We start from the raw sequence: 12,313 nt of genomic DNA on the forward strand, positions 1-12,313 counted from the left end.
TTAAATGAGATTTCTAATAATGCACTCGTACCTAAAGATTCAGCAGCATACAGAATGAATTTGATAGGTTTGTGATATTAGCCTTCTCAATCCCTTTACAGCTTATTGAACTGATTGAATGATATGCTTCTCTGAAGTTTCATTTTAAAATAAGTCTCTTTTTGGAGTGGTAAAAACCAGTCCAAACTAGAACGTTGGGCAATGGTGGTTCTGCCCCACCTCCCCAAACAGTTTGAACCTCAAAGCATAACAGTCAGACAGCTTTGTAGACAACTGTAACTCCAAGGTGATTATGGTGATGACTCACATTTCCCTGTAAGGCATCCAGCTATCAGTGCACTTGAAGAGCTGTGCCTTTGTATATGCAAGGAGAGTGTCAGTCAGGGACCACTTGCCAGCCAGCTCTGGACTGCTGAGCTCATAAGTGCTTTGCCAGCAGGCTTGAGAAAGGGACTTTGATTCCCAGGCTTGAGAGTCGGCAACAGAGCTTTTGAGAAGGAAGGGTGAAGTTAAGTATATAATATGGGAGAGGACTAGAGATCAATCCCTACTTGGTCCTTATAAGACTCATTACTGGAGCTGCACTTAAATTTTGTTGCAAGTAGTTGCTCTGATTTTACCTAGAAATTGAAGCCTGACAATATCTGTAAACAATGGGGCATATAAGAGGGGCCAAGAGGGAAATGGAAAAGTAAAAGAGGCTACTAGAAAAAACAGAACCTGCTGAAACTGTAATCTAGTGGTTATAGCAGGGGACTGGCAATCAAGGTTTCTTGGTTCATATCCATTCAGGAAAGGGACCTTGGTATCATTGTGGACAGGTTAATGAAGACCTCTGTTCAATGTGCAGCTGTGGTCAAAAAGCAAATACGATTTTGTGATGGAGAAGAATATGGAAAATATAATGCCATTCTGCAAATCAATGGTGTAGTCTTACTGGTCTGCAATACTGGTTGCCATATCTGAAAGGATATTGCAGAATTAGAGGGGTTTCAAAGAAGGACGATGAGAATAATTAGGGACCGCAAAAAACAAAACAAAAAAAACCTCCTCATATGGAAAATATTGGGATTGTTTACCTTCAGAAAGAAGAATAAGTGGGGACATGATAAAAGTACATAAAATAACACATGGTAGAGGGGGGACTTCTGTTTTATCTTGTAGCACAAGAACAAGTGGCTAGTCAATTAAATTTAAAAATGACCACTTCAGAACTGATAAAAAGGAAATACTTTTTTCACAGAACTTGTAATTAGTGTGTGGAACTTGGAGGTGACTATTACCTCCACCATAGGATGTCACTGAGGCTGAGCACTTCACAAGGTTTCAGGAGGTACTGTACATCTATGTGCATAGCAAGAACATCCAGAGTTATGTTATATGCATATTTTTAAATGGTTTTGGAAGGGATATAAAATGATCGTCAAATCTTAAGGGCTGTTAAAGAGGTCTGTGATCAGTTGTTCTCAGTGTCCACTGAAGGTAGGACAAGAAGTAATTTGGTTTAATCTGCCTCAAGGGAGACTTGGGTTAAAATCAGGGGAAAACTCCCTAACTATAAGGATAATGGAGCACTAGAGTAGGCTTCAAGGGAGGTTGTGGAATCCCCATAATTGGACGTTAAGGACAGGTTAAACTAGGAATACCCAGTCCTGCCTCAGTGCAGGGGAGTGGACTTGATGACCTCTTGAGGTCCCTTCCAGTGCTACTTTTTCCATAATTCTATTTCGATTTCAGGACTTAAATCAATATCTGTACAGATTAGCCCACCTTTGCCTCCTGCAGTGTTTCTTACACCTTTGGATGGAGCATGTGGTGTTGGCCACTGTTAGCAACAGGATACTGACTAGACTGATCACAGATCCATTCAGTACAGCACTTCCTGTGTTGGCTTTGTTGTTGGCTTTGCACCTTTACGCCCACTCTTCCAGAGGCTGCACACTGAGTGGTGGTATTGTTTAAAGAAAATTGGTGAATGGTGGTTCCTTTCAAAATAAAATACATTTTAAATCAACTCAATCTTCTGGTGAAAATCTAGATGGAGGTCAAGAATTTAAACTGCTTCATTTATCTCTATCTTCAAAAAGTATCTGGGCTGACTTAAAAACCAAAACAAACATTTTTGTCTCTTCTCCCCCACTTTTTTCACCTCCTTCAGTTTTTAATAAGCGACCGTGACAGAGACCCACAATGTAACCTCCACTGCTCCAGGTCCCAGTCGAAACCCCTCTGCGCCTCAGATGGCAGGACTTACGAGTCAATGTGTGACTACCAGAGAGCCAAATGCAGGGACTCAGGTCTGAGTGTAGTGCATCGAGGCAGATGCAAAGGTAAGTGAATCACAAACTGGTTATTTTTGAGGTGGGGGCGGGAGTCCTATTTACTCTAAGGCTGGATTCTGGCATGCTTATGTTAAATAGTACCTTACTCCATGAGTAACCCATTGAAATACTATACTCAGCTGAGTATAGTATCTAAATCTGGCCCGTAAGTGGATGGAGGAAGGGATGATTTTTGACTACAGAGGAAGTAGGGAATACTGCTGATCAAGGGACCAATAAGTGTCCATTGAGCTGTGAGTTTGGGTACACAGAGAACACAGGATCAGCCTCCCCTCCTTCTCCCCCCGCAAATGGGTTTGCCACGCCGCCGCCCCCCCCAGCCGCCAGCAGTACACTCTCATATCTTGCCATATTCAAAGGTTCCTCCCCATGTTTTCAGCTGAAAGACTGGTAACTTTCTTGGGTCATCTACTGTCAGAGGCATTCAACTGGGAGCACTGTCAATTTTTTTTGGTCACTGGAACAGAGGTTTGTTTGGATTTGCTAGTATGGCCAAGATTTGGTTAACAATTCAGCCAATCTTTGACTTAGGACACGCAGCCTGCAATAGTGTGGAGACATTCAAGCACAATGGTAACTTTTTTTAGAAATGAAGTAACTGTAGATGAGATCCTCGTGCAGCCACTGCTTGCTATGAATGAGAACTTATTGGGTCCTCCTTGCCATCCAGAGCTGAGAGACGACAACCTGTCACATCAGAAGATAGACTGCAAATATTTTAAAATTTTGTTTTCCCCTTGGTATACAGAAAACCAATATTGGAATTTCCTGTGGGGTGGAAACTCTGAATTTCCCTCTGGTCATATCCTCAGAGTGGGCCCCTGCATTACTTACTAGCCAAATGCTGCATGGATTTTAGAATTAATTTCCTTATGGGTATTTTGTTTCTGTGGTGGTACTCCTATTTTAGTTCTTCAAACATTACTCTTCACAACGCCACTGTGAGATGAGACTGCTACTATCTTGACTTTACAAATGGGGAGGTGATGTGCAGACACACTAAGTCAAAGGCTTAAACTCATTTTGAGTGTCCAATTTGAGATGCCTAGAACTTGATTTTTTCAGAATACTTGCTGTTCTATAAATAGCACTTCATATGTTGAAAGTGTAGCTCCCTTTGACTTCAGTTGCAGCTGTGAGCACTCAGTACTTCTGCAAATCCGACCCGGGGTGTCTCAGGTTGGGCACCCAGAACACAAGTAGCACAATTTTTAGAGGCCACCTGTGGGAAGTCCTGATTTGTGACTTGGCCAGCATCACATAAGAACTCTGTGGCAGAGGCAGGGATAGAATTCAGTTCTTCAGGACAATGTTCAATTACCTTAGCCATGAAAGCATCCTTCCTCTTCCTGCAAGCCCCTCCCTCTTTCACTATTACCTGCCAACTTCTGCAACAAATGAGGCAGGGATCCTACACACAACTGATCCAAAGCACAGAAGTGCTAGAGGCTGGCAATTAAATGGGTCGGTAATAACATGGGCAAAAGTGTGTGTGTGTGTGTTTTTTTTTTTTTTTTTCTCCCCCAATCTCATTCTCAGAAATGGCTGAAAGGTTTTTGCTGAAACTTCACCCCCACCCCACCCCCCAAAAAGTAGCTGGAGGCAGACACTCAGCATGGAAAATTTCATCCCAAACAGCTTCAGTTTGACACAGTCAATAATAGAACTATTTAGAATTTTCGTCCCACAGGGAATTCCAAGATCTTGAAACTTTCGCTTTTTTTGTCGCACCGCCCCCCCCCCCCCCCCAGGCTCTGGATGAAAAGTCAATCACAGGAGTTCTCCTGAAACAAAATATTCTGAAAATGTGTTTCTGATAAAGTTGAAATGTGTTGATTTGTTCTATTTTTCTAAGTATAGTTGAAACATTTCATTTAAACTTTTTAATTTTCTATCTTCTAGAAAGGAAATGTGGTGACTTCCCACATACTTTGACAAAATCCATATGTTCCTGTGAAACGTTTCAATTTAATCAGCATATTCCAATGGAAAACTGTTCAATAGCTAATTGCACAGCCTATCATGCTGCAGGTCACAGATGAAACTTGTCTTTGTGTCTATAAAGACTGCACAAGAGTCTAGACCAGTGGTTTTCAACCTTTTTTCACTTGAGAACCTCAAAAAAATTTCAAATGGAGGTGCGGACCCCTTTGGAAATCTTAGACCTAGTCTGCAGACCTCCAGGGGTCTGTGGACTACAGGTTGAATACCTGGTCTGTGGTAATGACAACCTTTCACAAACCCCTTAGACATAGTCTGTAGCCCCCGCCCCGGGTTCCATGGTGGTTTAGACTTTTAGACAGGCACTTCTAATTACACTGAAGTAAATAAAGGGGAATGTCCTCTGCCATTGGATTCAAATTTAACTCTGCTATGCTAGAGCCTTTCTTGCCGTGTTCTGCTGTAATTTACTTTAACGTTCTTTATTGTCAAATTAGAAACTTATCTAATGGTGCATAAAGATCATCCTTCATGAATAATGGTGCCTGTAAGAGACTGAGGTGTGCATTGCTGTGTAATATTGCTACATCAGCTACCTGTATGTAAGAGCAGGATAAAAACCATTCCCAGTCACAAAAGGTATGAATAGTGCCCTCTTGCTATGGAAGAATGACAGCACCTTCCATTCAGAAGTCAAACTAAAATGTATTGCAAAATATAGTAAACTCTAGGTGTCCTTTCACCCATCACTGGAATAGTCACCTGTAGGATGGAATATGACAGCTATTTTATGGTATGCAACAGCACTAAACAATCTAGGACAGGAAATGAAGAATACTGTGTCCTGTTGAAACTGCAGGTGGTATTTAATCAGGCAGGATGTCATAACCCACATCTGGAATCTCTCCCAGATACTAGGCTAATGCCCTTACTCCTGCATCTGTTGAAGACCCGGTAATCTTTGCAAGTTGTATACATTGGCTTTATGTTCCCTTCAGAAGAAGGCACCTGTCACAGCAGAGCACTCTGATGCTGTGCTGGGGCACTGAACTCACCACACTGACTCAGAGCGCTGCCTGCTGAGCCGCCATTGCCACTTCTGCATTGCAAAGATGTTCCTTGGTCATGTCCCATCCGCATACCCTCCTGACTAAAGTGGTCATGGCAATTTTATGTCCAATTTCCATAGTGGTGAAAGGTCCAAAAACAAAGAATCAAATGTTACAGGCATTCTGTACCCTAAATAATTTACTATTTATGTGCAGATGACTAGAATTGTGCTTGTGCAAACAGTAAACTGATGTGAACATAATAGTTGTCATACCAGAGCTGACCCCTTTAAGTCCAACTTAACTCTCTACATTTTTAAAAAGGGAGCAATCTTCCAATTCCTTGATGAGTGGTAGCTCTCACTGAGCTGCAGTGTTGTTGCTGAGCTCTTGCTCCCCATTAGTTCCCAAGCTACTGAAATGCTCATTGAAATTGTTTCACTGCCTGTTATCATATACCCCTCATTTCTTACTTTGCCATTTGTATGGGGGTGGTGGGGATTGAAAGTACTGGGTATTTTAAAACCATTCACAACATAGCATCCAAGGCAAATGTTGCCTTACTGATGAGAGCTGACTAGAAAACAATTCTAGATGGTATGGCAGTGCTTAAACTACTCTCTAAATGCTTGTTAAATGTTTGTCAATCAACAGGCATTTGAGTTCATGAGCTCACACCACAGATCAGCAATACTGCCTCCAAAAAACATTGCAGGGATGGAGGACAAACATTAGTGAAATGAGAGCCAGCAACATTGCAAGATCTTGCAGAGATTTTAATATACTGGAGATCAGTTCCTTAAACCACATTGGAGCAAGTTCTATGTTTGCTCAGTGACTCCCATGAGGATGCACAGGGTGTGCAGAATTGGCTGACTGCAGAGTGTTTAAATTGAGTAGAAGTGCTGGTTCTGAGAACTTTCTCCATTTTGTTACTTGACACAAGCCTTAAACTCTGATCAGAAATCAAGTATTTCTGAACACATCTAGAGGTACAAACATCAGTCAGGGAACTCTCCAGAGCAGGGTCCTGGGAGATCTGAGACCTGAATATACCAGAACTCCAGTGAGAAGTGCTGGTGTGAAAAGACCTGCCCCAACTGTCATTCTGGCCAGGGATGGTTAGTCTTTTTTTTTTTTTCTGGATACTGGCATGGCTATCCCAGGGTTCGCAAGAGACTGTATCTTAATATCACTACATAGACTAGCTATGTTTGAAAACAGTATTTGTATAACTGTTACCCCACCCATCCAATTGCACTCCCTTCTGTATGCATGCATATATGCTATACCCATTTGTTCGGTGGGGTCTTAGACTTGGATTGTAAACTCATTGCTGTGGAGATTCTCTTCTGTACATTTATACAGTGTTTAGTACAATGGAGCCCCAATCCTGATCACCTGGCTTTGCAGCACTTCTGTAATACAGATATCAAGTAGAGGATCAGATCCTGCCATCCTTTCCCTAAGAAGCATCCTGGAAATCAGGATCCAGGGTGCGGGAAGTGCTACTCCTTATGCATAAGGGTGGCCGATCTGGCTCTGCAGAACAGATATGTTGAGTAAGAAGTTGCAGTTTTCAGTTCTCTTCCAAACACCTACCAGCAGCATTGTAAGAGCGTGTTTGTTTTTTAAATAAATGTAAATGCTAACGTAATACTGTGCCTTCGCAGGGCAGAGGGAAGTTTTCTTTGTGACCCTGCAGGTGATCCGCTTAAGGCTTATCAAGTATATTTGTTTGCCCTTTGTGACAGGATAAGATGGGCCTATGAGGGGTTGAGGTTCCAAATGCTGCCATCACCTGATTCAAGTACCAGCCAGAGTTGAGGCCTTAACCCCTCATAGGCCCAGCTCCCCCTGTGACACTTTCCTTAGCAACAGGTTGATTGACTTACACCTGATGCAGAAGGGGAATATTGCACCCCATCCTCCAACCAGATTGTACTTAATGCAGGAGTCACCCCTTAGGAAAGGAAGCTGGTGATAGCACATCTTTGCCTGAGGGGCTCTTATGAAGGAGGGCAACTTCAATTGGCCGCTAGTGCTGTGTTGGTCTTACTGTCAAAGCTGCCAGGGGGATGCATGCAATTGGAACACCCCCTCTGCAGCTGTGGTTACATCCCTTCTGCTGCCAGCATTGCCTGATACTGGGCCTGTGCTGGTTAGCTCAAGACCATCCAGAGAGAGAAGTGGTTAGGAGGGTCTTCCACTCCTCTGCCGACTCTGGTGGACCTTCAACCACTGCAGACCTTGACTTTGGCATTCATTAGTTGAGGCCAATGTCCCCCAGGGGTGAATGTAGCCAAACATTGTTGCCCATAAAATTTGCCACTGCTTATAAAAGTGTGCAGTGGCTGTTACTTTGAGCTCCTGGATCTTCCTTCCAGGAGATATTAAATTGCCTAATAATTGTATTTCTAATGTACAGATAAAGATGGCAGGAAAACCAGTCTTACTACATGGCTTCCCATTGCATCTTTGCACTGCTGAATGTAGCCTCTAGCTATCTTCTGGGAAGCCAATTGATACTTAAAATGAGTGGATTTTTGGTTCCCTTTGCAGATGCTGGCCAAAGTAAGTGTCGATTAGAGAGGGCTCAGGCACTGGAACAGGCCAAGAAACCCCAGGAAGCGGTCTTCATTCCAGAATGCAATGAGGATGGATCATTCACACAAGTAAGACTTCAGTCAGCCTATGTCTGTTGTGGTTTTCTCTGGCTGGAAGGAATTCTCTACTAGTATCTGACCAAAGGGAAATGATGACAAGGTGGTAAAAATATACAGTGGTGGGCAATCACCCGCACTGACTTGGAGATCAAAAGTCCTTGCTAGTTGATAGCTGTTTGGCCTGTGCAAAACATGGTGTTGGTCACTCCTGTACCTAAAGGACAAGCCTATGCATCAGCATCCACCTTCACCATGACTTGCATTAATTAGCTCCCTTGTTAAGTCCTTGGTCTGTACTGGGATTTAATGTGCTGTGAGGCTGAGCTCTATGGTCCTTCCTCCAGGTCAGGGTTGAGGGTTATTGACCGGACAGTGTGGGACAAGCTTCCTCTGCTGCTGGTCATACTGCGTCTGTTCTGGCAAAAGAGGGCTAGTCTCCAGAGCTGTCAACTCAGCATCTTCATTGTCCCTATATTCACTTGAAAAAAACTCACCCATAAGGACTAACCCCTCCTTATTGCTTTAAAATTCTAGATCACGTGGGACTTAAAAATGGTGGTAGGATTCCCAATGTTGTCTTCCTTTGGGGGTTGTGGGAACAGGCCTATCCAGTAATGATGCCTCGAGCCTCCAAATATGGGATAGTCTCCTCTTGCTAGACCTGTGTGCTGGAATTGCAGATTGTCTAATAGGCAAAAGGAAAATTGGCTTGGGAGAGCACCTGCTTCTTACTAAAAGCTTGATAACCTTCAGGTTTATATGAAATGCGTTTGGTAACAACTCATTCGCAGTTTCAAAGAGTGACCTTCCCAAATGGTTGAGCAGGGAGTGTTGCTACCAGCTTCCATTGCCATTCCAAACAGTTGCCCTTAACCAGAGGGAAGGCTGCTGTAGTGTGGATTTTCAGAGGAAGAGTGGTTTGGGGAGACTAAAAGGGTAAAAGAAATTTAGTCTTGATGCTCAGCTCTCTTGCATGCCAGTGCCTGGAGTGGCTGCTGCAGTGGTCACTCATGGGGCCTGTGTGGCACACTAGTGGCTAGGGAGGTAAAAAGGAGCCATGAGCAGTTTTCTCCTGAAGCTGGATAAATGGGAGAGGTGAATAGTCTATTGGACTTGGCATAGGGCTCTAAGCCAGCCATTGGAGGCTCTAATCCTGCCTTTGTGACCTTGCCCAAGTTGCACAACCTCTCTGCATTAGTTTCCCCATGGGTAAAATTGTGATAGAATTTCCCTGCTATATAGTGAATGAATTACTCCTCAAATCCCTATGTATAAAGTGCTTCTGTACATGAAAAGTCTAAGTACTCTTTAATGTTGGCTTCAAAATGATGAGATGGAGAGTTTTGGGACAGTTCAAACAATCTGGGATGCATTGGGGAAAGGGAAAAGAAGGATTCTCCTTGCAGTCTCCATTCCTCCCTCTGCCCTCCACAATGATGAAATCCTTAAAGATACAAAGTCAGTAATTTCCCCTAATTTTATTTCCCCCCCCATCTTCACCTGTCTCCATGTCTGTTGCATTTTTCTACCTTAAAGTGGGTGCAGTCTTATTCATCCTGCCATCATCCTGGTATGAATGTTTTTATTTTTTCATCCTCTTTTCCTAAACAGTTTGCTGAGGCAACCTCCTATTTGTGTATAACGTGTGCCTTAATTCTGGGAAAGATGGGAAATGGAGCGTGGGGTGAAATGGCAGGTGTTTCTTCCCATCTCATCACTCTTTCAGACAATCATTAAGATTTGGTCTTGTGCAGGGGTATGTGGACTATACTGATGTTGGTGTGGGATATTTATGAAACCTAGCACAGTGGGCTAATTAAATGTACCACAGTGAAGTCTGTTGGTTCCCCCTCTTTCTTTCTGGAGCTGAATTTCAGCATGTCTCCCATAAATTGTGCTTCAACATTTAGAGATTAAAACATCAGAGGATGGGATGGAATTTCTGCCCTAACTGCTGGAATTAGAGATCTGATGATGGACAGTCCTTTCTTCTCAAACTGAGTTTTATTAAGTATGTTGGTGATGGTCACTGGAGAGGTCTTGAATGAGCTGCTTCAGCATTCATTGTACAGCATTCATTGTACTAGGTCCCAAACATAGGAATGGCCATACTGGGACAGACCAATGGTCTGGCTAGTCCAGTATCCTTTCTTCCAACAATGGCCAATGCCAGATGTTTCAGAGGGAATGAACAGAACAGGGCAATTACTGAGTGATCAATCTCCTTTGGTCCACTCCCAGCTTCTCGCAGCTGGAGGCTTAGGACACCCAGAGCATGGGGTTGGATCCCTGACCATCTTGGCTAATACAGGTTTCAGAGTAGCAGCCGTGTTAGTCTGTATCCACAAAAGAACAGGAGTACTTGTGGCACCTTAGACTAACAAATTTATTAGAGCATAAGCTTTCGTGGCCCACTCCTGTTCATCTTGGCTAATAGCCATTGGTTGACCTGTCCTTCATGAACTTATCCAATTCTTTTTTGAACCCAGTTAAACTTTGGCCTTCTCAACATCCCCTGGCAACAAGTTCCACAGGATGACTAAATTGTGTGAAGAAGTACTTCCTTATGTTTTTAAACCTGCTATTAATTTCATTGGATGACCCTTGGTTCTTTGTTATGAGAAGGAGTAAATAACACTTCCTTCTTTACTTTCTCCACACCAGTCATGATTTTTATAGATCTCTAGCATATCCCGCTTTAGTTTCTTTTCCAAGCTGAACAGTCCCAGTCTTTTTAATCTCTCCTCACATGGAAGCTGCTCCATACCCTTCATTTTTTGTTTCTCTTCTCTGTATCTGTTTCATTTCCAACATGATGGTGGTGGTGGTTTGGGTTTGTGTGTGGGGTTTTTGTTTTTTCTCTCTTTAAGATAAGATGACCAGAACTGCATGCTGTATTCAAGATGTGGGTGTACCATGGATTTATATAATGGCATTATAGTTACTGTCTTGTCTATCCCTTTCCTAATGGTTCCTAACATTAACTCTTTTGACTGCTGCTGCACATTGACCAGATGTTTTCAGAGAACTGTCCACAATGACTCAAAGATCTTTCTTGAGTAGTAACAGCTAATTTAGACTCCATTTTATATTTATAGTTGGGATTGTTTTTCACTGTGCATTACTTCATATTTATCAACATTTAATTTCAGTTGCCTGGTCACGCAGTTTTGTGAGATCCCTTTGTAACTCTTCAGTCTGCTCTGGACTTAACTATCTTGAGTAGTTTTGTATCCTCTGCAAATTACACCACCTCATTGTTTACCTCTTTTCCCAGATCTCTTATGAAAATCTTGAACAGCGCTTGTCTCAGATCCCTGGTATCTCTGAAGGATACCACTATTTACCTCTCTCCGTTCTGAAAACTGACCACTTATTCCTACCTTTTGTTTCCTGTCTTTTATCCAGTTACTGATGCAGGAGAGGGCCTTCCCTCTTACTTCATGACTGCTTACTTAAGAGCCTTTGGTGAGGGACGTTGTCAAAGGCTTTCTGAAAATCCAAGTATGCTACATCCATTGGATCACCCTTGTCCACATGTTTGTTTGACCCTCTCAAAGAATTCTAGTAGATTGGCAAGGCATGATTTCCTGTTATAAAAGCCATTTTGAATCTTCCCCAACAAATCATTCATTTATTTGTCTGATAGTTCTGTTCTTTATTATAGTTTCAACCAATTTGCCTGGTGCTGAAGTTAGGCTTACCCACCTGTAATTGCCAGGATCGCTTCTGGAGCGTTTTTTTTAAAAATTGGCATCACATTAGCTATCCTCCAGTCATCTAGTACAGAAGCTGATTTAAGTGATAGTTTACGTACCACACTTAATAGTTCTGCAATTTCATATTTAAATTCTTCAGAACTTTTGGGTGAATATAATCTGGTCCTGGTGATTTATCACCGTTTGCTTAATCAGTTTATTCCAAAAGTGCCTCTACTGACACCTCAATCTGGAACAGTTCCTCAGATTTGTCACCTAACAAGAATGACTCAGGTCTGGGAATTTCCCTCACATTCTCTGCAGTGAAGACAGATGCAAAGAATTCACTGAGCTTCTCAGCAATGGTCTCGTCTTATCTTCCTGGAGTGCTCCTTCACCACCTTGATTATCCAGTGGCCCCACTGATCATCTGGCAGGATTTCTGCCTGTGATGTTCTTGGTGTTTTCCCCTCTATAAGGATGTTAATTGTAATACAGTATTACATCTAACCTTCGGTGACTTGCCTTAACTCACAGACCTACATAACCATTTTTAGGTAGGGGTGGGTGTGTGTACATAACTTATAATTTTAGTGTATATATACATAACTCTTCAC

At 42.6% G+C, this 12,313-nt stretch overlaps 1 protein-coding gene across 8 annotated transcripts in view; it reads left to right on the top strand.

Moving 5' to 3' along the window:
* The window catches only part of SMOC1 (SPARC related modular calcium binding 1), a 174,639-nt gene that overhangs the window by 53,218 nt on the left and 109,108 nt on the right, over nucleotides 1-12,313 (top strand). For all 8 annotated transcript variants that reach the window (XM_043549093.1, XM_043549091.1, XM_043549092.1 and 5 more), the window contains exons 2-3: nucleotides 2,159-2,330; nucleotides 7,895-8,007. In XM_043549093.1, the coding sequence (XP_043405028.1) occupies nucleotides 2,159-2,330; nucleotides 7,895-8,007 (285 nt within the window). The remainder of the gene's footprint in view (nucleotides 1-2,158; nucleotides 2,331-7,894; nucleotides 8,008-12,313) is intronic.

Source organism: Chelonia mydas, chromosome 6, assembly GCF_015237465.2.
Source record: "Chelonia mydas isolate rCheMyd1 chromosome 6, rCheMyd1.pri.v2, whole genome shotgun sequence".
Classification (NCBI taxonomy): domain Eukaryota; kingdom Metazoa; phylum Chordata; order Testudines; family Cheloniidae; genus Chelonia; species Chelonia mydas.